Source organism: Buteo buteo, chromosome 19, assembly GCF_964188355.1.
Source record: "Buteo buteo chromosome 19, bButBut1.hap1.1, whole genome shotgun sequence".
NCBI lineage: Eukaryota > Metazoa > Chordata > Aves > Accipitriformes > Accipitridae > Buteo > Buteo buteo.
In genome coordinates this window covers 29,247,326-29,270,504 of record NC_134189.1, presented here as the reverse complement: position 1 = coordinate 29,270,504, position 23,179 = coordinate 29,247,326, and the positions used below count along the sequence as shown (strand labels likewise).

Sequence of the window (23,179 nt, the reverse complement as noted above, 5' to 3'; positions counted from 1 at the left end):
GAGGCATGAAGCAAATGCTACTGCTCACCTGTTAGGCTGTTCAAGCAAGAAAAGTCGCAGATCCCTGCTGCTCCAATCCTGTCCTGCTCTTCCCCCACTCGCACCTGACGCATGTGTCTAAGAAGTTAACAAACACAAGGGAGAGCCTGGCTGCTGCAGGATCAAGAAGAGAAAAGCTCAGGAACAATATGAGGCTCCTTTCTGTAAACCAAGTTATTTTTATCAGAAACTTTTGGAGAACACTATTAAACCACTAAGGCAGTATGTACTTCCTTACCTGTCATACGGTTGAAAGATTAAAGCAGAGCCCCCCCAGGCAGCTGGGAAGCAGGACAGGTGAGGACTTGCTTTGGGCAAGCAGCCAGTTCACCACATGCAGCCCAGAGCCCAGAACCAAGACCTGCTCACAGCGCTGGCCCCTGTGGCTGGGACAGGGCCAACACCAGCACAGACCAGCAGGCACACAGCTGGGACTGCTGCAGCACCCCAAGAAGTGCAGACTCAAGACCCAGCTACGAGAGTGAGATTAAGGACCAGCTCATTTCTCACCTCCTTCCTCTCGGATCCTCTGTTGCAACAGGAGCACTATCCAGAGAAAGACCCTGCCGTATGCAAGCACGCCTTTGCTATTCGTGGCACAGGGATACCTGTCTTTGCACAGCAGTAAGTAAGCGGCAGCGACCTTCCTCTGGTAAAGCTGAAGCTGCAGCAGCCCTTTCAATCCTGTTTCTCTCAGGAAACACCGTTCGTGTTTCCCCAGCTGCTTTATAACATGGAGGCTAGTAGTACTCAGCACATCCTGCCAGAAAAATGGCAGAATACATTTTCTGTAAGAAGACAGACAGACAGATGAATTGGCTCAAAGGAAAAAACAAACAAACAAACAAACAAAAAAAAACCCAAAAAAACAACTTTAACACTGACTTGTTTAAATGCTATAGTACAGGACCATTAAGCCAAAGGGACTGTGACACAGTTTTGTTTCAGCAGATTATATAAAATCCCTCTTCTTTTTATTTATTAAAACAGCCTCATGGTCACAAGGAAGATGTACAAAATAAAGGTAAAAAGAGGAGACTGGAGTGATAGGGAGAAAGACAGTTTACTCCTTGACTCAGCACCAAATACAAGAGTTTTCACCAAACTCAAACAAAAGAAAGAGATAAGCACTTGGGTAAACAAACCTAATGCTTTCTCTTTTTTTTGAACCTTCACTTTATAGAGTGTTTTACAATTACAGTCTGTCTCTTATGAGGTTTAAGATGATGTTCTGCTCAGTAACACACAGGTGATTCACCTGCAAGATACTTTATTTCTTACACAGATATGAAAAAAGCCAGTAATTGAATAAGCAGAGTAAGTAATACAAAATATTTGATGAGTAACCAGCTAGAGTTATTTTTTACAAGAAAACTTTATTAAATACTATAATGAAAAAAATTTATGTGTATCCCACAGTGATATAAACCAGCAGCAAGATAATTTCTCTCATATTTCTGCTTTTTGCCTCCTAAAAAAGGGACTGAAACTTACTTGAGGAGTAATTGAACTTTGGAGCATAGTATTAAAGAACAAGTTTCAGAAGCACACATCAAAAATTCAAGACTTCAGAGGCAAGCATCTAATTAATAAAATTAATAACAGTAGTATCCATTTGAGGTTCCTTAAATTAACTGTACTATCTTTTTCTCCTTTTAATTCATGCTGAAAAATTAACCTTTTAAGTGCACAGTACCCATCTGCTGTACAAACACAAGAGAAAACATGGCAAGCTATAACCTCAGATACCTACCCGAATCTTTAAAAAAGTGGTATTATACACTGACACTTGTAGCTAACTAGCATCCATGTTACTTCATATATGACTAAACATCCTTTCGGTCACTCTGATTTCATCACCAGAGCAAGATTTTTAGTTTCATAGATTCCTTGCAGGACAGCTCCGATCTCAGCAGCATCTCTGCTGTTCAGAAGCAGAAGGTTTGGCATGCAAGATGCCTTAAGTTTACTAAAGGCTGCTGTAAAAAAAGTGTATTTATTTTAAAAAAATAAAAATCAGAGCTATAATAAACAGCATCTAAGAAACAGTTTTAGATTCAGTGAAACATCTGAATTTGCTGTCAGTTTGGTGACTTAAGGCTGTTCCCATGCATCTTAGCAAGCAAAACCCTTTGGAGATTTGCCTGAGCAAGACACACAGGTGGGTCCCCCGACTGTATACATACCGCATCCCAAGCTGGGCTACCTGCTGAAACCCACCCTGTCAATGAAACCTGAGCTCCCTTTGTTCCAAATCCATCTCTGGGAAACAAGAAACTAAAACTAGATCCAATTTTCACCCAGCATTTTTTTTCACTGCACAGGACATGCAGAACACATGCTTTTGTACTCCTATGGCACCATCCACTATTCAAAAGTAAATGCAAAAGTTAGGTTGGGGTTTTTTTCAGTATTCCACACACATACAAGCAAAAAATTCCAGCTATTTGTGGAACAGTGCACAAAGCTGCTTGCTTTCTGTAGCTTCTTTCATTGCCCAGGGATGAAAACTGTGACCAGCTGGAAAAGTGTCTGCATTTGAGAGGCTATTCCCAAATACAAAGCAAACAAATTTTGTGCTGCTGTCTACCTCTCTGTTTTGATTAACAAGGTAGCCTGAACAACTCCAGTCATAAATGGTTAACTGTCACCCTTCAACTGAACAAGCATCTTCTTTAAGCTTCTGATGTTGCAAAGATTATACATACAAAGCAAACACTCCTGGCCCTCACACTGTAAAAGCTCTGTAAGTATTAAAATTTGGCATAAGCAACATGAATAATCCAGCACATTCCATATATTTTCATACTTCATACCATAAAATACTGGGTATGCACAGTGTTAGGAAGTAGGATATTACTGCCATTTGATTACAGTGCTAAGAAAAAGTGTAAATGAGTGTTTACTGCCCTAAGCAGCTATACTGTCCTCCCTTGAGACAGTATACAATATAGCCAAGCACTAGGCATGACTACCATTCCACAATACAGTTGTTTCTGTGCAACATACAGTACAGTTTTAGTACAGCTGAGCTTAAGTGTCTTACTTGCCAGAGATTGAGAAAAAAATGAAGCATTTTTTAATGTAAATGTAGCTTCCCAGCACTGTGCATCAGCCATGTCTGTAGCTTTGTCCTGTTCCCCATTAAATGTTTTTTCTTCCCTTCTACACAAGATCACTGAATTATCAGTCTTCTTTAGAAGGAGAACCTCATGTCCTTGGTGTAGCCCAGTTTGTCCAGATTGGGAATGCAAGCATACTGGATCATCAGAGGAGGTCCACACATGAGGATCAGAACATCATTTTGAGGTGGGGGCAGGTGGTCTCTGATCATCTCTTGGTTCACAAATCCTTGGCTGTAGTCCCAATCTGAAAAAAAAAAAAAAAAAGAAAGTAGGGGAAGGGGAACGAAGGAAAAAGGAGGAAAAGATAGATACAAGTCACTTTAGAATGAAGTGTGGGGGTCTGTGTTTTTTTCATAACATTCTGGTGTGTAGCATTTGTACATTCCACTCGCATTAGTGTCCTCAACACAGTTATGCTACATGGAAAAACTGTCACCTCTGCTTTTAAGATGCAAAACTGATGTATGGAGAAAACAAGGGCTAACTTTTAATAAAGCTTGCTAAAACCACCAAGGAAATCTCAAGCAGAGCTGTGAACAGAAGGTGAAACTCTTCAGCTCCAGCACTGTGAAATAACAACATCCATCCTCCCTACCCCACTGTTTACAAGTTCACTAGGGGAAATCTAGCTGGTGAAGTTGTTCCTGGTTGGAACACTCACAGTGCTAATCAGTTAATACTAGGATTCAGGTTTACCCATCACATCTCCAGCCCTGGATGCAAAAAGCTGCCGACCCAAACCTTTGGACACAGTAAGACTGACACATTTTTCTCCCACAGATTATCCAAAAATTTCCAGGTTTGGTCTGGTTTGACATCGGGTAGTGAAAGTCTGCAGAACAGCATTGAGCGGGTCTAAGGAGGAACTTTTATGGCAACTGCTAAGATCAGTTCACAATTCATATATATCAAAGAAAAGGAAGAGTGATTAGAAATTCCAAAACACTAATTGCAGAAGATGACATGACAGCAACAGACTGTGGGGACAGGAAGACCCTTCCCCCCACCCTACCAGAGGTGTATTCTTGGTCACAAGGTGGGAGAAGGCATATAGTTTTTCCTCCTCTGCCCCAAACTACCAGTGAATAGGAGTATGAATCTAGCCTGATGTGGGTGGGCGTGATGAGGAATGGTAAGAAAGGAAACGACAAGGAATGACACAGAATCTATTGAACCTTTTCACAACAGCAGTAACTGTTTAGCCTTTTCTTCCTCAAACTTGCACAGCTGAGGGAAGCACATTCAGCTGGTTCATCCTCTCACCTAGACCAGCCAACTGTATCACATTATCTTTAAAACTGGACTGCACCAAGCTGGAACAGTATTTTCATTGAGAAACACTGTTAATACAAAGCCAATTCCATCGCCTAGGAAGGAGATCAGCTACCATGAACTGCCATACAGTGACAGCTAGGTAGGTGTCTGCACTTGGCCGCATCTCCGTGAGGTAACAGTGCCTCTGACAGTCCCACTGCAGCTGCCTTAATGCATGCTCTAAACACAAGACAGTAAGATAGCACGTTATATTTATGTCTGTGGGGAAGAAGGAAAGTCACCTTCCAGAGTAAATAATGGTAAATATTCAGGTGTAGTCATGGAAGGAACACCGCACTGCCATTCACCTGAGGTGAGCTTTGTAGCGTTGCAAACACTGCCTGACTACTTCTAGGAGTTTCTGTGCATCAGTGTGTGAAGAGTGATGCTACTGGATGCATTCAGACACAATTCATTAAGCAAGAAAGGAGCTCAGAAATATGAACAAGACGTAGCATGTCTCCTGTCAAACACATGCATTATACTCATAACTTAAGCTTCAGTGGAACTAGCACGTTAGATCTTACTTTCAGGTGCTCTGTCCAGTGTGTACCAACACTTAAAGCGACCGGGATTCTGAATCTGGATCTCCTCTAGGTCGGAACGTAACAGGATATCCTTCTCCGTCTGCAGGGTAGGGAAAACAATGATTACGCTCTGCATTTGAGTGCAGCCCTCAGATGACCACAGAGCATTAGCTACTCTACAGATGTATGAGATGAACGGATTATTCAACTCTATTTTACAGGCTGAAGAGAGCCAACACAAGTTATTTCATGACTATCCTGTGGCAGAGCTAATAAAAGGATTCATAACTTTCCCAAATCCTGACCATGCAATGCCTTCCCTCTAAAAAATAAAACAAAGCAAAACCTGTATCAAAACACAGAACCTTCTTGTTCAGCATAGTGGTAGAATCAGGAGAGTAAAACCCTCTTTCAGCACTATTACAAAAAAAACTTTCATCAAAAAATAACCATGACTGCACGCAGGTATCTCCCTACCCCTCCATACTGTGCCATTCAGTCAGGAAAATGCCAGGTTTTTCACCTTTGCCACTTCAAATTTCATCAGCACCGCCATGCAGAGATTTCTTGGTTTTTTTAAACAGGATGTGGAACAAATAACCAAAAGGGTATCAAGTTGTGATTGGAACAACAAATATTACCCAGGGTATCAAGTTCTGCTCCTCCCTGATGCAACATAATTGAAGGCCAAAAGAAAGCCTTATTCCTGTAACAGCAGCTACAGTTTGGGAAGGAGGGAAAAGGGTAGAGACTAAAAGTGGTACCATCCTCTGCAACCTTAATAATTCAGCACTGAGGACACCACTATGTCTGTAACTGTGGGGGTAAGGAGGAATGTGCCAGCAACTATTGCCGAGAAGGTGCCTATTTCTGGATCCGCAGTTACATGTGTTCCAGAAAAGCTATTATGGGGTCTGACCAACTCAAAGCATGCTAGTCAGAAGCACAGTATGAGCCCACGTGCATTGTCATCTGTAATCCAACACGGCTCTTTCAGGAAGGCCAAATTAAAAGATCAGCAAAACACGTATTAAAAAAAAATAAATCTAAATATTTAGTATTAAAAAACATCTAGTCTGGAGGCTTTCCTGACTGACCATTTATCACGAGGCTGCTTTATATTTGTGCAGTTACTGGGTACAAGGACTCTTCAAAGCCAAGGATTGATGTTTGTTTACACAGGCTGTTGCTAATACACAGGCAACTGTTCCCCAAGTCCTCCCTGCAAGCAGCAGTAGGTTTTCTAGGTTACTAAAGCAGCAGCTCTATCCCTGTAGTAGTCATTCTGAATTACTCACAGCAAATCCTGGCCCTTTTGCCCTGATACCGACTGCACTTTATGCCAACTCCTAGGGCTCAGCAGAGGCCAGCTGCTGCAGCCACACCAGCCAGCACCAGAGGGCACCAGCAGGGCTCTTGAGGAGGTCTTACTGGAATAAAGCATCAGAACAGGGCATACTGTTGGCACTTGGATCATAGCTTCTGGGTAGAAAAATCTTGGTTTGTAATTCAGATATGGTACAAAGAAAACGAGGACACACTGAGTATCAGAGGAGAAAGGAATGACAGAGGAGAGCCTAAAGAAGCTAAAAAACACAGGCATGAAGTGAGGTTCACCACAAACAATGGCTCATAATCCAGAAACAAATACTTATTTTGATGGAGAAATTTAAAAGCAAAAAGATTAGCGCTAGAAGAACATCAGGCGAAGAAGGGGCATTGCAGTTCAGCAGCACAACACCATTTGGGTTGCCTGGTCATCCAAGAAATCTCTCGCAGCGATTCCATGGATGAGAGATCTTCCCTTTGTCCAGCACAGCAGTATGATACATCTCAAAGAGCAATAGAAACACACAAAGAACTGACAGAGGAAATGGAAATGAAAGGAGACAGCCATGCAGAATCACAGCTCCATAGCTGAGGGAGCTGCTGGAGACCACTGTTAATTTTAGCCTCACCTAAGGTGTTCTCAAACAGAAAGATTCCACATACAAACCCTGCTGCAAAGTTGGGGAGTTACAATCACTGAAGGAGACACATGTCCACCTCGATGTTTCCACAAAGAGAGACAGCTTTGAAAGTCTGCCCAAAACATTAACAACTTCCACAAAGGAATGTAGAGTTTTAAAACATTTATAAACTGGATTAGAAACAGAGCAATAAGACACAGGAAAGCGAGCATTAGCTGGGAGGAGAGCGGTATTTCTGTAGTAACATTAAAAAACCAATTCATTATAGTGCTTTTCTATGAGAAGTTTTCAACATTTCAGTTCACTTTTCCCCTCAGAGTTTGTATTTCTGTACCAGGCTTTCTCAGCAAGAAAATAATTTGGCAAAGTGGAGTTCTGTTAGTTAACTAAAACTTTATAAAAAGAAAAAAGGACAGAATTACCTGATTAGCAAACAGCAGCTGACAAATGGTAGGGTCATCTTTGTCGTTAATGATTGCTTTAATGATCTGCAGCATAGGTGTTATCCCTGAAAGAGAAAGGCAGGTCAATGATGCGAGAATGTGAAGGAGCAAAAGAAAGCACGAGTGAGCACATGAGAGAAAATATGAACAAATACATCTACCAGCTGTCAGAAACCAAGGATTAATCTTTATATATACATACCAGTCCCGCCTGCAATCATCCCCACATATTTCACTTTCTTAGTAACCGGTTCAGCTTTCTTTTCAGGCCGAATAGCAAACTCGCCTGGAGAGAGAGAAGGTGGGGAGCGGGGGGGGGAGAGAGAGATTGATGGAAAACATTGAAGAAAGCAGGAAACAGCGCCTGTGATCCCTTCCCAGCCCACTCAGCTAATTGACTTTGTTCCAGCCCTGTCACCCTTCCCCCTCCGTAAAGCAGGAGCAGGAAATGAGACAAAGGTGAAGTCGTCACAAATTAAAACAAATCCTGGAACACGTTTAGAGATTCTAAGACACGTGATGATAACAGCCGACACTGACATGGGTTATTGCTTACTCCTGACTATAGCATCAAGCCATCACTACCTGTACTTCTATTTGCTCATGTCCCGTACCCCCAGTGATATTCAGAAGCCAAGATTCCGGAAACAGTTCTACACAAAGAAATTAATCTGCTCAGGGAGTTTTTTCACCCCATGTAGATTATTTTAAGGGAAAACCTGAAATATGCAGGGTGTATTTTTTTGTATATTTATCTCCTCTTTTTGAGCTGATTTGCCAGCTTCAGCCAAATCTCACAGAGTTTGAAATTGCCCAGAATGATGTATTTGTTGTATTCACACCTCTCTTCATCCAGGATAATATGAACACAATATACAAAGCTCTGGAAAACCACATCTCTCAGTTCTGCTGCTCACAAAACTGCCAGAAGGCTTTTGTGACACATTTGTGGCTGCACTATGCCAAAGTGAGATATTTTATATTGGCATAAAAGTACTTCCTACTGATAACATTCATCTTCACTTGGGAAATTAGCATTGCACAGCGCATATACCAAGTGTTTTTATCAGTGTATAAACTGTGTCCATATAAGCAGGGAGCGAATTCCCTTCCTTGAGATTAGTATCAATAACAAGCACTTCGATAGTCACATAACAATCCCCCTCAAGATGGCTGTTGACTTAATTAAGACACTAGAAGTTTCTTTTGTGCAGAGATGCTAACAACAGAAAAGAATCCCCATGTCTATTGGGAGAGTGTGAGTATACCGAGAGTATCAGCCCAAATAATAAATAGAGGTGATAGCTAAGGTTCCGTTTATGCAGTATGTGTAATCAAAATGTAGCCACAGACTTTCTGCCCCTCTGCTCCACTCTGGTGAGAGCCCACCTGGAGTACTGCATCCAGCTCTGGAGTCCTCAGCACAGGAAAGACATGGACCTGTTGGAGCGGGTCCAGAGGAGGGCCACAAAAATGATCAGCGGGCTGGAGCACCTCTCTTATGAAGACAGGCTGAGAGAGTTGGGGTTGTTCAGTCTGGAGAAGAGAAGGCTCCGGGGAGACCTTACTGCTGCCTTTCAGTACTTAAAGGGGGCTTTTAAGAAAGATGGGGACAAACTTTTTAGCAGGGCCTGTAGCAACACGACAAGGGGTAATGCTTTTAAAGTAAAAGAAGGTAGATTTAGACTAGATATAAGGAAGAAATTTTTTGTGATGAGGGTGGTGAAACACTGGAACAGGTTGCCCAGGGAGGCTGTAGATGCCCCATCCCTGGAAACACTCAAGGCCAGGTTGGACGGGGCTCTGAGCAACCTGATCTAGTTGAAGATGTCCCTGCTCATTGCAGGGGGGTTGGACTACATGACCTTTAAAGGTTCCTTCCAACCCAAACTCTTCTACGATTCTATGATACTATGATTCTATAAAAACTTGAACCCAGCCAGAAAAAACTGTGACCAGTGTTACTACTACTTTATGATGTTTTTTCTGTATTGTTTACTCTGGATAAACTATATCTTCAGAGTCAGTCTTGCCTTTTCCTTTGTAGACAAGTAGGCCACTTGGTCCTCTGAAGTCAATAGTATCCCCTATTTTCAGGCTGTCTAAGTATTGAGACATCTTCCCCCCATCAGGAAACTTCGGATGGACACTTCTAAAGTAGATCTGTTAAAAATAACAATGAAGCAATTAATCTCACAGCTCAAAGACGAGCATTTTCCCTTTAAATATTTAGGTACCCATAATCCTCATGCAAAGAATACAATCAGTAGATAAAAAACACTACCAATGCAGATTTGACTGACAATAAAACAGAAGCACTGAGTTTTCTGTAAAAGATTAAAATGCCAGTCTTGCCCTAATTTTGATCGGATTGGACACAGACTGGCAATTTCTCCATTGTATTTCTGTAACACAGAAAATACATCTAAATAATCAGCATGATTTACACCCAAGTTCAAAAGGGGAAAAAAAAACCAAGGCAGAAAAAACCCAAACAACCCAGCACTGTGATTTCAAACAGAAAAACTTCTGAGAAAGATCCCTGATAGCTCAGTTGCAAAGGGATATACCCAAACCACCTTCTTGGGATGCCGACTGTTTGCACCTCAAAGTTAGAGTAACCAAAAAAGTGGATACCAACTAATTGAATATTCAACTGTTCACCAACAGGTATCAGTGGGTGTAGTTACATTGCTGGAACTGTGCTGGGGTTTGTTTTAAATCACATGGGTGTTAAAGACTTCAAGCTGAGACTAGCTACACTTTTACAAGAACAGCACCATTTGCATACGTGGAAAGCCACAATGGGAAGAAGGAGTCTTGTGAAACATTTCTGAGTCAAATATTTAAATTTTTCCCTTGTCATGTCTTCCGTGTGCAACGCCATACTCATGAAGGTAAGTAGGTAGTAAAAGGCAAATTCATGTCTAGTTTCACAATAAACAAATAAAGTGTTATTAGTTGTGAAGAAGAAAAAAACTTAAGAGTAAAATTCTAAGAGGAAATCCAGTGCAGATATTCAGGTTTTAAATTCCTGTCAGCTTTAAATATATTTGCTTAGTCTAGCTACCAAGAGATAAAACAAAAGGACATTATCACAAGACTCCATCATATTCTTGCCAATTAAATCAGTCATTCACACTGTCTGGATCAGTAATGATAATGATGACCACTCTTAACGATCATAATGACCATATTACATTAGCTTCAGAAGAAGCTGACAGTTCAGGCAAGGTTAATTCCTTATTTCAGAAGGATTAAAAAAGTGTGTGAACATCTGCAGGTCTACACAGATTTTGGAAAACTGCAGTATGCAAATACAGAAAATCATGGAGCATCTCATGAGACACATTCACTAAAGAAGTGCTTGCAAATGCCATATGGATTGTAGGTAATTGCAGATCACTTGTTACAACAGTGGAACTCCACAGTGGCACATACCTGAACAGAAGGCAACACATCAGACTACACATAGCACTGCAAGTGTAAAGGTGGGCTCAGAAGTTGCCCAGCCTGGTAAAGGAGCATGACATTCTCACCTTGACAACAAGGTCCACAAAGCCCTTGTCACCATCACTGGAAACTGGAGTGTAAGGTCTGACAACCAGAGCTCCATCAATCCGTGCAGACAGGTAGATATGCTGTCCTGTACACAGGGAAGAAAAAAAGCAGTCTGCTTTCAGAAGATTTTTCTTTCAGCGGAGTTGTACTGAGTTGGCACGGACTGCAAACGGAGTCTCAAAGTTCTCCTAACTACCTTTTTTGGGGGCACCACTTTTTCCTCTCTTGTTTTCCTGTCCTTGTAACGCATTGGAAGAGTTGTTAATCATGCACAGATTCAACCTGGAAGGGCAGACAACTCCCGTGCTACTTTTATATGTCAGTCATATCTGTTCCGATAGCTTCATGCATTTACATTTACCAAAGCCCTAACCGTACGTGAGATCTTGCAAAAGATGTGATATGTCTCTCCCGTACAGACACGTAAAAAGAACAAAGGAGAGGAAAACCATCAAGTGCTGTTCACACTTCTTTATTAACATGTTAGTTATAAACTGTTACAGTTTAGTTACAGCTGTGTTTATAACTGTTCTTACTTTGACCACAGATCGTTCATGTCTACCAGGAAGCCTTCTAGCTGCCATTACTAAGGCTGCCTAGACATAAAGCACTTTTCTAACCCTGCTATTCCTCCAGCTTAACATTTGAATGTAGTGATCACGTTTCAATGTCACACATTCACTGAACTCTACAATAGTTTCTTTTCTCAATGTCTATGTTTCTGATGAAAAAAAACTAAAATTAACACCTTTGAAAGGTTTTCCTATAAAATTCCAACACCCTGAAGAGACCCAAATGAAGAATACCTGGGGGGAGGGATTTGTTTTTTGTTATTTTATCACCACTAGGTCAACAGAACAAACTATCTCTTAAGATGAATGCAGCTCTCCAAAGACGGTGCAGCTCCTCTGCCTGTTATGGGAACACAAAGAGGAGGTTTTACTGGGAGCTGGTTTGCCAAGCTGGAGGGCCAGTGAGGCAAACCAGTAGGTGAATGAGGATGTGCTACCTGGTGACTTGGGAAATGAGCAACCATACGTCACTCGAAGCTGTACACGGATGTAATGCAAGGGTGATTCAGATAACCTTCTCAGCAAAGCCTATACACATCTGGCAGCACACATGTTTGCTGCTAGGGAAGACCTGAAGGGAGCTGCAAGAGTAGCCTCTCGTTCCTCCTCCAGCCAAGAGGTGGCCTTGGAACGGGCCCGTGGGGACCACTGCAGACTGTGAAACTGGGCGGACAGGACCGCTACTGGGGCATGTGTCACGAGTTAGTACAAATTCAAAGAAGGTGCTCCTCCCAAAGCGAAAACATGCCTTACGCTTTTACTGTTGTGGTTTAACCCCAGCCAGCAACTAAGCACCGCGCAGCCGCTCAGTCAGTTCCCCCAAACCCAGTGGGATGGGGGAGAGAATCAGGAAAAAATGTAAAACTCTACGCCAGCTGAAAGGAGGGCATCCACACTGACAGGACAGCAGCTGGCAGCCTCTGCATGGGACCATACACAATCCCACTCTCCCTCAGAGTGAATCGTGTTCTTTCCTGTAACGCTCCAGCTGGTGGTAAAAGCGAAATGCTGGGGCTGGACTAAACATCCAGGCCAGTATCTGTCCCACGGCTGCCAAGCCTGCTGCTCCCAGCTGCTGCTACCACCCTGACCAGCCTTCAGCCATCTTCGCTTCCCCAGTCTGCCCAGTAAACCACTCCCTCAGTCACCCCCAGATTAGCCCGTGGAGAGCACCTTCGAGATCACGACTGCGCTGCTCCCGGGACTGTGCGGGGCAGGCACGCACCTCCTTGGGCTACGCCGAAACAACTGGCTGATTTGCCCTGACCTTACTAAAACACTGGAGGAAGCCGTGGCGTCCAGCCAGCCAAATTCACCCCAGACAGCTCCTTTTCTGTTGGCGTGTAGGACAAGAACAATGACAGATGTGAGACAGCTCACTCCTCAATGTTCATTATGGGCAAGGGAGGGAAACTAGCTTTGCCCTCATGACTACTTAACAGGATCAAGAGAATAATATATCCCAAAAAAGAGGGAATCTAAACACAATGGACTGTAAAGCTGGAAAGGTGCTGAGGACTACCGCGAAGCACCTGATCCACAGATCATTGCAACAGGTTCTTAAGGCAGAAGTCCTTATTAAACACAAGCCACAATTAAATGCTTTTTATATAAGCAGTAGGAAACAATAGCACTAAGCTATTATGGAAGGCAACATGCCACATGGCAAGGCCTAAGGAAACATCTACCCCATGGTGATTAAGAAGTTCCATGAGACTGGCTGCAAATTCAGAAGTGAGCAGATCATCTGGTAAACCGCATGTGTTAGAGGAGGAGCAGCTGAGCGCACTGCCTCAGGGGATGGAAAGGGACCACAGAGACCAAGCACCACAGGAATAACACACACTGGAAAGTCAAGACTGGAAAAATACAAGTAAAGACCAGTCTACTGTCTTTACAGAAACAAGCTGGATGTACATTCTCTGTAAGTACACAAGATTTCAGATCCTGCAGATGACTTACAGCATGAGAATAATCTTGCAAAGCTCTAAATACTGGCTCAAGCCATGTGGACAGTATTCGAAATTCAACAGTTCAAAATGTAGGAAAAAAATCCCCACAAAATCTCTTATAGTATACTTAACAACACATCTCAGTAAGGAAAGTCAGAACGTACCTACAGGCAGACCCAGAATGTGATCTATGGAAGGGAGAGCAAATCGAAATCTTCTTGTGTCATGACTAACTTCCTGAAAGAAGAAAATAAAAAGAACAATCAGCTATGTTGTTGGGATTTAATGTTTGTGATTTCACTTGTAACACCGATACGCTAGTCTGGCTTCTTGCAGGATTAAATATTTTGAGAAGAGCAGCATCCTAACTGAGATTTTTGCATAATGCAAATATGAACTCCTCTGAAAACAGCAATCCAGCAGAGGTCAACTTTTCATTCAAACTCCCTGAAAACTTAAATTTATCTCAAAATATTTTGAGAAGTAATACAGAAGTAGAAATAGAAATAAAACAGACAAATGCAAATATGGTTTTGATGTATATTTAAATGTGAATAGCAAAACCTAATAAAATACTTATATACAGATTAAGACTAAACAATAACTTTCTCAGTAGTATGAACATTTACATTGCCTTCTGTGAGAAGGCCACAAGATAAAAATTAATCAGTTCTTCAGTTCTCATTTAAAGTTTAAATATGCAGGAGTTCAAGGCCAAAAATTTTGATTTTGAAGTCTCAAAATCAGACGAATTAACCATTTCAATGTAGATGATTTCAGAAGACACTAGTAGATGTCAAGAAAATCTGGAAGTAGCAACCTGGTCCCCTTTGCTATGCTAAGAGCCTTAAAAATATTTTCTCTGTAAAAATTGAATTAATTCTTAACTAAAATTGAAAAGAACACTCTATCTAGATAAGAACTTCACTATAAAGTATTACGGAGTCCAGCAGGGATAATTATTCTAATCTTTTACTAGGAAAGTCATATCTTGAATAAAATGTTTTTAATGAGTAAATAAATTGTTATTTCTTATACTATGTAATTTTTCTCTCTTAAAAATCAGGTCACATTCATGGGACTGAAAAGACAGCAAAAAAAGACAGAAACAGCATACAGCCTAATGCCTCATCCAATGACTTTCTTTTTTTAAAGCCCTATGGGACATAACATCCCTTCTAGAGAAAATTTCATAAACATCCTATAAAATATTGTAACCCTTTTCTTATTTGGTTTTTTGTTTTTAAACTAACCAATGGAGACAGATTCCTTTCTCATCACAGTTCCAGTCTTCCCTTATGAGCTCTGGTCACACCGATGAAATTTTCTTCACAATAAATCATTTTAAGGTAAATGCAGAAGAAAGAAGGGAACCGAGTAGCAGTCTAAAAAGGGCTTCTCTGTACTTACGTCTATTCAGGAACAGTAACTGCCATTGAAAATTCCACTAGAATGACAGCTAATGTGGACTTAACGCTGCTACTCTCACACTGACCGCTGCTGCTTCTGTATGGAAATTTCAGCACCAGCTTCACTACTTCAAAGCTCAATTTTGCCAATAATCTTTTAAAATGCTGTCTTTAACAGCATGCAGAAAGAACAAAGTTCTGAATTCCCAGTTAATCATCTCATGAATTAAAGTTGAGATAGCTTGGCCAAGTGGCCAAGACACTGAGCATGCCATTCAGCAAGTCGTTAGTCAAGGCCAGATTAAAGACAGCCTTAAAACAGGACAAAGAAGCCACTTCCAGTATGGGGGCATCTCCACAGCATTCCCCAATGCCATCATCTGGCAGCAGCCTAAGCCCTTGGCCTCCAGATACCAGCACACATTTCTGTCTCAAGTAGCAGGTGCTGTGGAGACTTCCACACTCGCAAGTGCAAATGCAAAGCTGGAGAACAGTTTTTGCAGGCTGGTGCTTTGCTGAAGCCACTGAAAGGCAACAAATGAATTATGCTTACCATCACAAAAACAACCCCTGAGGTTGTCGGCTTTTTTAAGACATAAAATAAATTAGCACACCTAACCATATTATGACAGTTTTTTCCTATGATAAAACACTAGAAAGCAGCCTTGTGACCCCTGTTTCTCCATTCAACAGACGGGAGGTATGGCATACCCAATTTGGGCAGATGTTAACATTTCAGCTGGTGGGTAAAAGGCAGACAGTGGGTAGAGGAAGAAAGGCTTCTGCTCACAACAAGTCAACAACATGGTACGTTCGATTTCCAGCTCTCATGCACAAAAATCTAGGCTGCGTTAAAAGATACTTACATGTCAAACTAGGCATTCTCTAGACCAGTGCTTTTCAAACTTTAGACTGCAGACACCTAAAAACTGTTGCTACGTAACTGTGGAATCCTTCTGAGATTTCACATATGTGTATTGCTGTATGGCAGCCCAGTACAAGCAACTCGGTCTTCCATTGCCACCACCAGCCCGTTTTCTTTAGCTGTGAAATCAGTCTAAGCAGTTCCTGCCACCTCCCTTCCTGGTCAAGCTTCTTGTTCCTTTGCTTGGGCCACAGTCCACTAAGAAAACTTTCTGTAAGGCCACATGCTATATCATCAAAATACATCAAGTTAAAAATTACAACCCCCACAACAGGGAGTTCATTTGTTCATTTTTTGTTTTAAACACAAAACATTTTGGTGTTCTGCCAGTGAAGGTACCAGCAGCTTCATAGTCACAAAAAGGGAATAAATACCAACATGGTAATAGGAATAACAGAAACTTAAAATATGAGGGTCTTTAGCTAGGCTGGGCACTAGGTAAAGGCAAAACCAGAGTACTGAAATTCCTCTTGCAATGGAAGGTAAACTCTAGCCAACCACACAGATGTCTTGAGTAGGGTCCGCAACCACACCGAGAGCACGATTCTCCTCCCAAGTTAAAACATTCTTGTGTAATGACACGTGGGTTTAGATTACAGTTCTCACCTACTTCAAATTTAATAGCTTGTAAAATACAAACTGAAGCATGTCAGAAAGACTCTGACTAATTTCATCTTTCACAGACAGGTGGATATGGCAATGTTGAGAAGTTTAGTACCAAAGATCAGAGTGTTTGCACCAGATTTTTGGCAGGATGTTAGAAACTACTAGCACTTACTGTACCAAATCATTATTTTTCAAAATTAACTTCTGTTTCCAGGACACATTTCCCATTTAGGCAAAAAATTACAAACATCCATCAGTCAATATTCTCAGTTGATCCAAGGTACCCCTTGCAGCAGCATTTGACCTGGTTATGTAAAAGCTGTTCCTCCATCCCAAGGTTAAAAAAAGCATATAAAAAATAAAAAGAGTGAGAAGAAAATCAGTATTTAGCCAAAAAAATCAAGTGAACTGTGAATTCTCTTCTGCTACAAACTAGCAGAAACCTGCAAGTAGCTTGGTTCTCAGAAGCATGTGCAGTGCCTCAAGCTTCCCTCCCCTCCTGCAGGTCAGGCAGACTGTACCTGCCACCACGTGCTACAGATCTTACGCGAAAGTGGAGAGTATATAATAATAGCATTGTTGCAGTACATATGGGAAATAAATTCAGTAAGTACACACAGGAAATAAACTCAGTAATGCCACCCAGCCCAAGCCATGAGGAAGCTTTCAGTTCCCATGAAACTAGGACTCGGAATGACAGTAACCGTTTTCTTAGAACAAATGAAAGCCAAGCTATCAGTGCACTCCCTATACCTCAAACAAAGCTCTGTGCCAGTCCAAAGTGCTTTTCATTGAAATTCTTCAGGTAACTCTCTGACTAGCTCATTGACTTAAAAAGTCAACACTAAATATATCTTGAAAAGCAAAGATTTCTCTCTCATGCATTTGATGGTGAGTTTATCCAAGGGAAATCTGGACTTTTCACCTTTCATGGCTTTGGTCCCCTTCCTGCAAGTTGAGTTACCAACTCCTGATAGCAAGATCAACTCCTGAAAGGGTCCTGGCTTTCCTCTAAAAACCCAGCTGAGCAGCCCAGGAGGTACAGAACAGCTTCTACTTTTAACAGAGAAAAAGAAGCTGAGACAGCTCAGGTGCTGTCAGGACTACACCATCTAAACACCTTTCTTCCTGTAACACATTAGAGTACATAAATCCAATAACATGAATCAGTATCAGCATAGTTCTGACAACTACTATGCTGAATGCTACTGACCATGAAGAAACTGCCTGCTCTGCCTGACAGCATTACTTCTGTCTTATAGCCAATCTAGTAGTGCAGAGTTCAGGAATTTCTGCTGATGTACTCCATGACATGAGACACACCTGACAGAAACTATGAGTTTGGTCATTTCTAAAGCAGCGTTCTCCTCTCTAACTTGCTTGGAAACAAACTGCTTGCAGAACCCAGTTATACTAGGCAAGGAACATTTAGAAAGAAGTCCTTTCCTTAAAATACAAGTATTTGCCCTGCTACAACATTACCCAAGATTTAAGATGCCATAAGTATTTCACAGTATCCATGGAGAAATCATGCTCAGCACTGTACATGCACTTACCTCCTTATCAATCAGCCTCAACGCATACTTCACTTCAGGATCCTTCAGAGTAATCGCAGGATGGGGATTCTTGAACAGCCTCAGGAAGGTGGCATAGATAAACCGTACTGGGTATGTCACAAGCCAACCCAACTGCAGCAGTACAGAAAGAGTGTTAAGACACGTGTGTATAACAAGAGAAAGTTATTTTGGTGAGAAGGAAGATGGTAGCATGACATGACAATCTAACCACCAAAAAAATGTGTTTCTTTGTACTGATATGAGCAGGAGGAGGAAGTATTAAAAAAAACACCAGCCAGTGTAACAGATAAATTTGCTTTATGAATACCTGATGTTACTCCTACATTGAGGCACTTGGCATACCGGCAGAGGGTTACCAAACCCCGCAGCTCGACAGAAACAAGGCTGTCACAGCTCCACGTCCCCAGGTCCAACCATTAGCAAGGCTGAGCAGGCAGGTACATGGACACGCATACACAAAGCATGCCCAAATATACATGTGGGTGGCCACACTGATCAACACAGACAGATGCTCACACAAACAGTATCGATGGCCTCATCCTGCTCCCCTCCCTGACTGATAAGGATGAAGGTCCATTATTGGGAAATACACATACACGCATGCGTACAAGGTGGATCCAGCAGTAGCTGGCTTAGTCTTCGCAGCAGCTGTCCCCAGACTCCAGTCTCCACAGTTGCTGGCATCTGGATGTAGAAGCCGCTGTTGCACAGACCCCTTCATACACCATCATGTGTGCTGTGGACCCCCAAGTAACTGGGGGTCTCACACTTGACCACAGACTCCACTGTCTCTCTGGCAACTGGCCAGGACCCGTGGCCCCTCCAGCGGCCAGGGCCTTCGGTGGTCTCACCCTCAGAGATGCACGTATGCCTGCCTCCCAGGCCACCTCGCCTACTTCCTGGCTAGTCCGTCTTGATCTTTGCTAGCCATCACACACTCATGCTGGGTGCTGGCACCACAGACACACAGGCCCTCCGACCCACCATCTGGCTCCAAGTACTGGTGCTTACACCTCCACGCAGACAGGTGCGTGCAGAACAGCGTCCCTTCCCCAGGAAGGCAGCCATGGAGGAGTTTAATGAGGACACGGGACAGACTCCGCTGACAGGTTGCAAGACACAGCCAGACAAGGGTACACACGCAGCAGACCTGTTTACGCAGGGTCAGTCCTTTTTATCCCTTTATCTTTTTATTTTCCCCAGATTTGTTCCTCCCCAAATGGCCTCGATCCCTGCCTTTGGTTCCTCCCCTAAACGTCTCACAACCCCACGCGCTCAACCCCTGCATCCCGTGCCCCCTCCGGCCTGCAAGGGGAGCCAGCCCCCCACTGATGTGTGCAGACAGGGGTCACCCCTGGCCCACGGGGCAATGGCTCCCCCAGACAGCTCTGGGAAGGCTGGGGCTCATTTCTGGGAGTGGGTTATTGGGGCTCCCCCACCTGCCAGCGTCTCTGTGCTCCTTTGCGTGCACGCGTGTAGAGACAAGCCTTCAAAAGTTGGCTGCTCTCCTGTGATGGGCCTGGTAGTAGCTGGGTCAGGGCATCACCCCCGGTTCCCCACCCACCGTTGTGCCTCTGTGGTCCTCGGTGCGTGCAGGCGCAGACAGGCCCCTCAACCACATCACCTAACGTGCACCACTGCTTTGGGCCTTTTACATCACAGCACTTGGAGGCAGATGAAGACATGGTCATGTAGCCTGCTGCAGGGATAAGCTTCACGCCCGGGGTTAAAGCCCCAGAAGTCAGGAGCAGGTTATGCCTCCACACCACAGCACCCTCTCCATCCCCAACACCACACACAGGCTGCCTAGCCAGGAGAGACCAAGCGGTCACAGCAGCCCAGGAAAGCACAGAAGAGACCACGCTGCTGCAACTACAGCTGTGCGGACAAGACGGAAGGACAAGACGGAAGGACGACGGCACTCCCCAGCCCAGCGCCGTACGCCTCAGGCGCTTGGTGGGTCTATGGGATTGAAGATGGGTCACTCACAGATCACAAGTGCAGAGCCTGCCGGGATCATGCTCAGCTAGAGGCCCGTGCCTTCGTTTCTAGTGCCTGTTCCCAGGGACGGTCCTATGCTTGCGAGGTTAGAGCACAACAACAAAGTCACCTGTGTAAGCAGACTTGGTCCTAACCTAGGACAGGAGAATACACTGAACAACTAATTATAAAAATCCTCTCCAACTCTGTAATTTATTATTCAATGCTTTAACAGAGGGGAGAGAGAGAGAAAAAAAAAGCAGCAAATACTCAAGATTGCACACAATGCACTAATTTTTGAAAGAGCTCAAACTCCTGCCTGGTTAACTTTCACTTTCATTTCACTTTAAAGGGACCTGACCAGTCTTTTAGAAGCACATTTCCACCAGTGTGACAGTTCTCAGGAGGCTATAAAAAGAAAAAGAAAAGAAAAAAGTCCTACATTATTATTACTAAAACTGTGGCAAGAGTAAAATTTAAAAAAAAAGGGACAGCATAAACTCTCTCTTCTTAAAATGCTGCTGTACAGGTTTAAAATATATCAACACTAGGTACAGCTTGAAGGCACACCATGCCATACACACATACACATTGCATTTTTCACTTTTATTTGAAAATACTGAAAGACCTCCACACAGATTGCTTTTGAAGAAGCTGAAGTTTACAGGAATATTATTCCTTAATTCCTGCAGATCCACCAGATTACTGCAGCTCCAGGAAGAACTTTTGTTATTGAGTCATAGAACAGGGGGGAGGGAGTGGAGTTGCTAAAGGAAGTGCGAGAGCAGCAAATAAACTCCCTACTGAGAATTGCAACAGGTGAATTGAGACCTGGTGAAGATGCAAACTGTATCTGCAGCAGATGATGCTTCAAATAAGACACTAATATGTTAAAATAAACTAGTTTCATTTACAGATGTGACTACCTAAAACAGACCAAAAAAAGCGCAGCTGTGGTCTAGCAAAATTGCAGTTGAAAATGGGAATTCAAAAACTTAGGCTCAGTCCCAACTTCAACACTAACGTATGTCAGTAACATGATCATGAAGGCAGGAGGAGAGTGGTGTTCAAAACATCATCTGTGCAAGTCAGCTTCTCCACCTGTGTGGAAAGATAAATGTTTTCTCCCATCTTTGCAAATAATTTCTGGGTCATCAGATGTCAAGTGAAAACTACCACAGCTGTTCAATAAACGAGATTAACACACTCCTTCCCCAAATGTGCATAACCATAACTTTTCGAAGCCACGCACCAGATCTGAGTCTATTGGAACAGAATGTAGTTTAATTTTGACAAATACTTTTAACACAGTGTTAGCCTTGTGGAAGGCAATTTGTTATTCATGGTCAATTAGTGCAAAAGCCTCATGGGATTTAGCCTGGAAAGAAACAGCACACCCACTAATTCAGATACCTTCTGAGTAAGGAACTAAAACAGCTATCAGCTGGTGGGCAGGAAAAAAGGGAAGAACTGAAGGCTGAATGATTACAAAAAGTCATCCTTGCTAAGAATGCGTTCTGTGGGTTAAAAGCGATCTATATACTCTTACCACAGGGTATATCAAGATATTCGTGAAGATAACTGCACTGCAACCACGGAAGCTGTTGTCAGATCTACAGCAGCAGAGGGAGTGGCTGGCTGACCATAAGGCCAGGAATCACTAAATGAAGATCTGGTGACTCATCGTTTCCAGTTGCACAAGTCTTTGCTAACAGAGATCACAAAATAAGTAACTGAGCAGAATTTTTATTAATGGAAACAGACCTCTGCAGGATAACAAAAAGGCCACAAGAAAGAGAAAAGCCATAGCATCGAGATTGCCAGTCCTTTCCACTAGGGCGTGGTGAGCAAAACACAGTTAAACGGATAAGCTTACAGCAGGACACTCCATCACTGAATGGCCCTACAAACACACAAACCAAATGCTGCTTTGGCAAGAAGAATCTTGTACCCTCAGCTGCAATCCCCCCTCCCCCACTTCCTCATTCAAACCCTATTTTTAAGCGACTTTAGTTAAACATTCTCCTCATCTGTTTCAGAAAATGATGAGAAGATTAAGGGACAGGCATTTCTTCACTTCTGCAGGTTTAGCATCTGCCTCATCCTCTTCTGTTCAAGCAACCTAATAAGCAGCTGCAGGCAAACTAACGTATGTCGCATCCACCTCTGTCCTGCTCCTCTCACAAATCCAGAGCCAGAAACGTTTGAGCAGGTGCATCAGAGGAAAGAAACGATGTGTTAGGCAGCCGCAGAAAAGGGTAACGATGCTCGCTACAGATAACACCGCTGCAAACCCACCGCTCGGCACAATCCCGAAAGAGCTCTCGGCTGCAACAGTAGCCGCCAGGCTTACAGTTTTAAGGCCCTCGGCGCGGACACCGAGGAACTACTCGGGGAACTGAGAGCGCAAAAACGCCCCGCGCCACGGCAGCCAACACAGGCTCCGTTACCCCAGGCACACGACCGCGGGTGCCCACGCTGGCACACGAGCCCCAGCCCACGCCAGCCACAAGAAGGTCCCGGAGACGCCGCACCGCGGCGCGGGGACGCAGGCGGCTCCCAGCACAGGCACCCCCGCTCTCCCTCCCGGGGGACGGGGACCCGGCAGGGGCCTCGGGCACCCTGCGACACCACCCGACGGCCGCCGCTCTTGCTCAGGCTCCCAGAGACGGCCCGGCCCGGCCCGCGGCCGCCGGGACGGGCAGAGTGGGGCCGCCGCGCCCCTCCCTCCGCCCGCGGCCAGGCCTCGGGGCCTCAGCTCGCTCAAGGCCTCGGCGGGAGGACCGGGACGGGAGCGAGGGGCGCGAACGCAGCCCCCCAGCAGCCGGCACCCCAGCGGCCCGCTGCCCACCGCCGCCGCCCGGGCTGGGCCGCACTCACCGTGCTGAGCTGCGCCCCCATCGCTGCCCCCTGCCAGACGCCGAACCGCCGCCCGCCACGCCCCGCCCCGCCACGCCCCGCGACGTCGCACGGCGCCCCGCCAATCAGCGCCGAGCCGCTACCTTCCCCCCCCCTCCCCCCGGTGACCGCCAGCTGCTTTCCCCTCCCCTACTCCCCCCCGCCACACACCCCTTCCCCGCGCGGGCCCGCGGCCCCGCCCACCCGGCCGGCGCCCGCCGCGGCCGCTAGGGGGCGCCCGCTCCCCGCCGGGGCTCCCCGGGCCGCCGGAGGCGGGGCCG

The 23,179-nt window shown here is 44.2% G+C and overlaps 1 protein-coding gene across 2 annotated transcripts; it reads right to left on the bottom strand.

Annotated features, from left to right (window-relative positions):
* Positions 1–981: 981 nt before the first annotated feature.
* CYB5R3 (cytochrome b5 reductase 3) lies at positions 982–22,954 on the bottom strand. Of its 2 annotated transcripts, none has more exons than XM_075051899.1 (9): positions 22,881–22,954; positions 18,000–18,131; positions 13,668–13,740; positions 10,958–11,064; positions 9,452–9,581; positions 7,621–7,704; positions 7,398–7,483; positions 5,006–5,105; positions 982–3,408 (listed from the first exon to the last, which is right to left on the bottom strand). In XM_075051899.1, the coding sequence occupies exons 1-9, from the start codon at positions 22,899–22,901 to the stop codon at positions 3,236–3,238; spliced, it is 906 nt and encodes a 301-aa protein (XP_074908000.1). In that variant the 5' UTR covers positions 22,902–22,954; the 3' UTR covers positions 982–3,235. The 2 variants fall into 2 exon arrangements, with proteins under 2 accessions (XP_074908000.1, XP_074908001.1); XM_075051900.1 differs by lacking the exon at positions 22,881–22,954 and adding an exon at positions 22,165–22,233.
* Positions 22,955–23,179: the final 225 nt, after the last annotated feature.

Excerpts from the sequence above, each read along its gene's own strand:
- CYB5R3 (XM_075051900.1), bottom strand. The coding sequence starts at position 22,218 with ATGCACCTGCTCAAACGTTTCTGGCTCTGGATTTGTGAGAGGAGCAGG. Across the intron at positions 13,741-17,999 it reads TGAGGCTGATTGATAAGGAG|GAAGTTAGTCATGACACAAG; the intron begins GTAAGTGCATGT and ends TTCTTCTTTCAG. Across the intron at positions 7,705-9,451 it reads ACTTGTCTACAAAGGAAAAG|GCGAGTTTGCTATTCGGCCT; the intron begins GCAAGACTGACT and ends CTCTCTCTCCAG.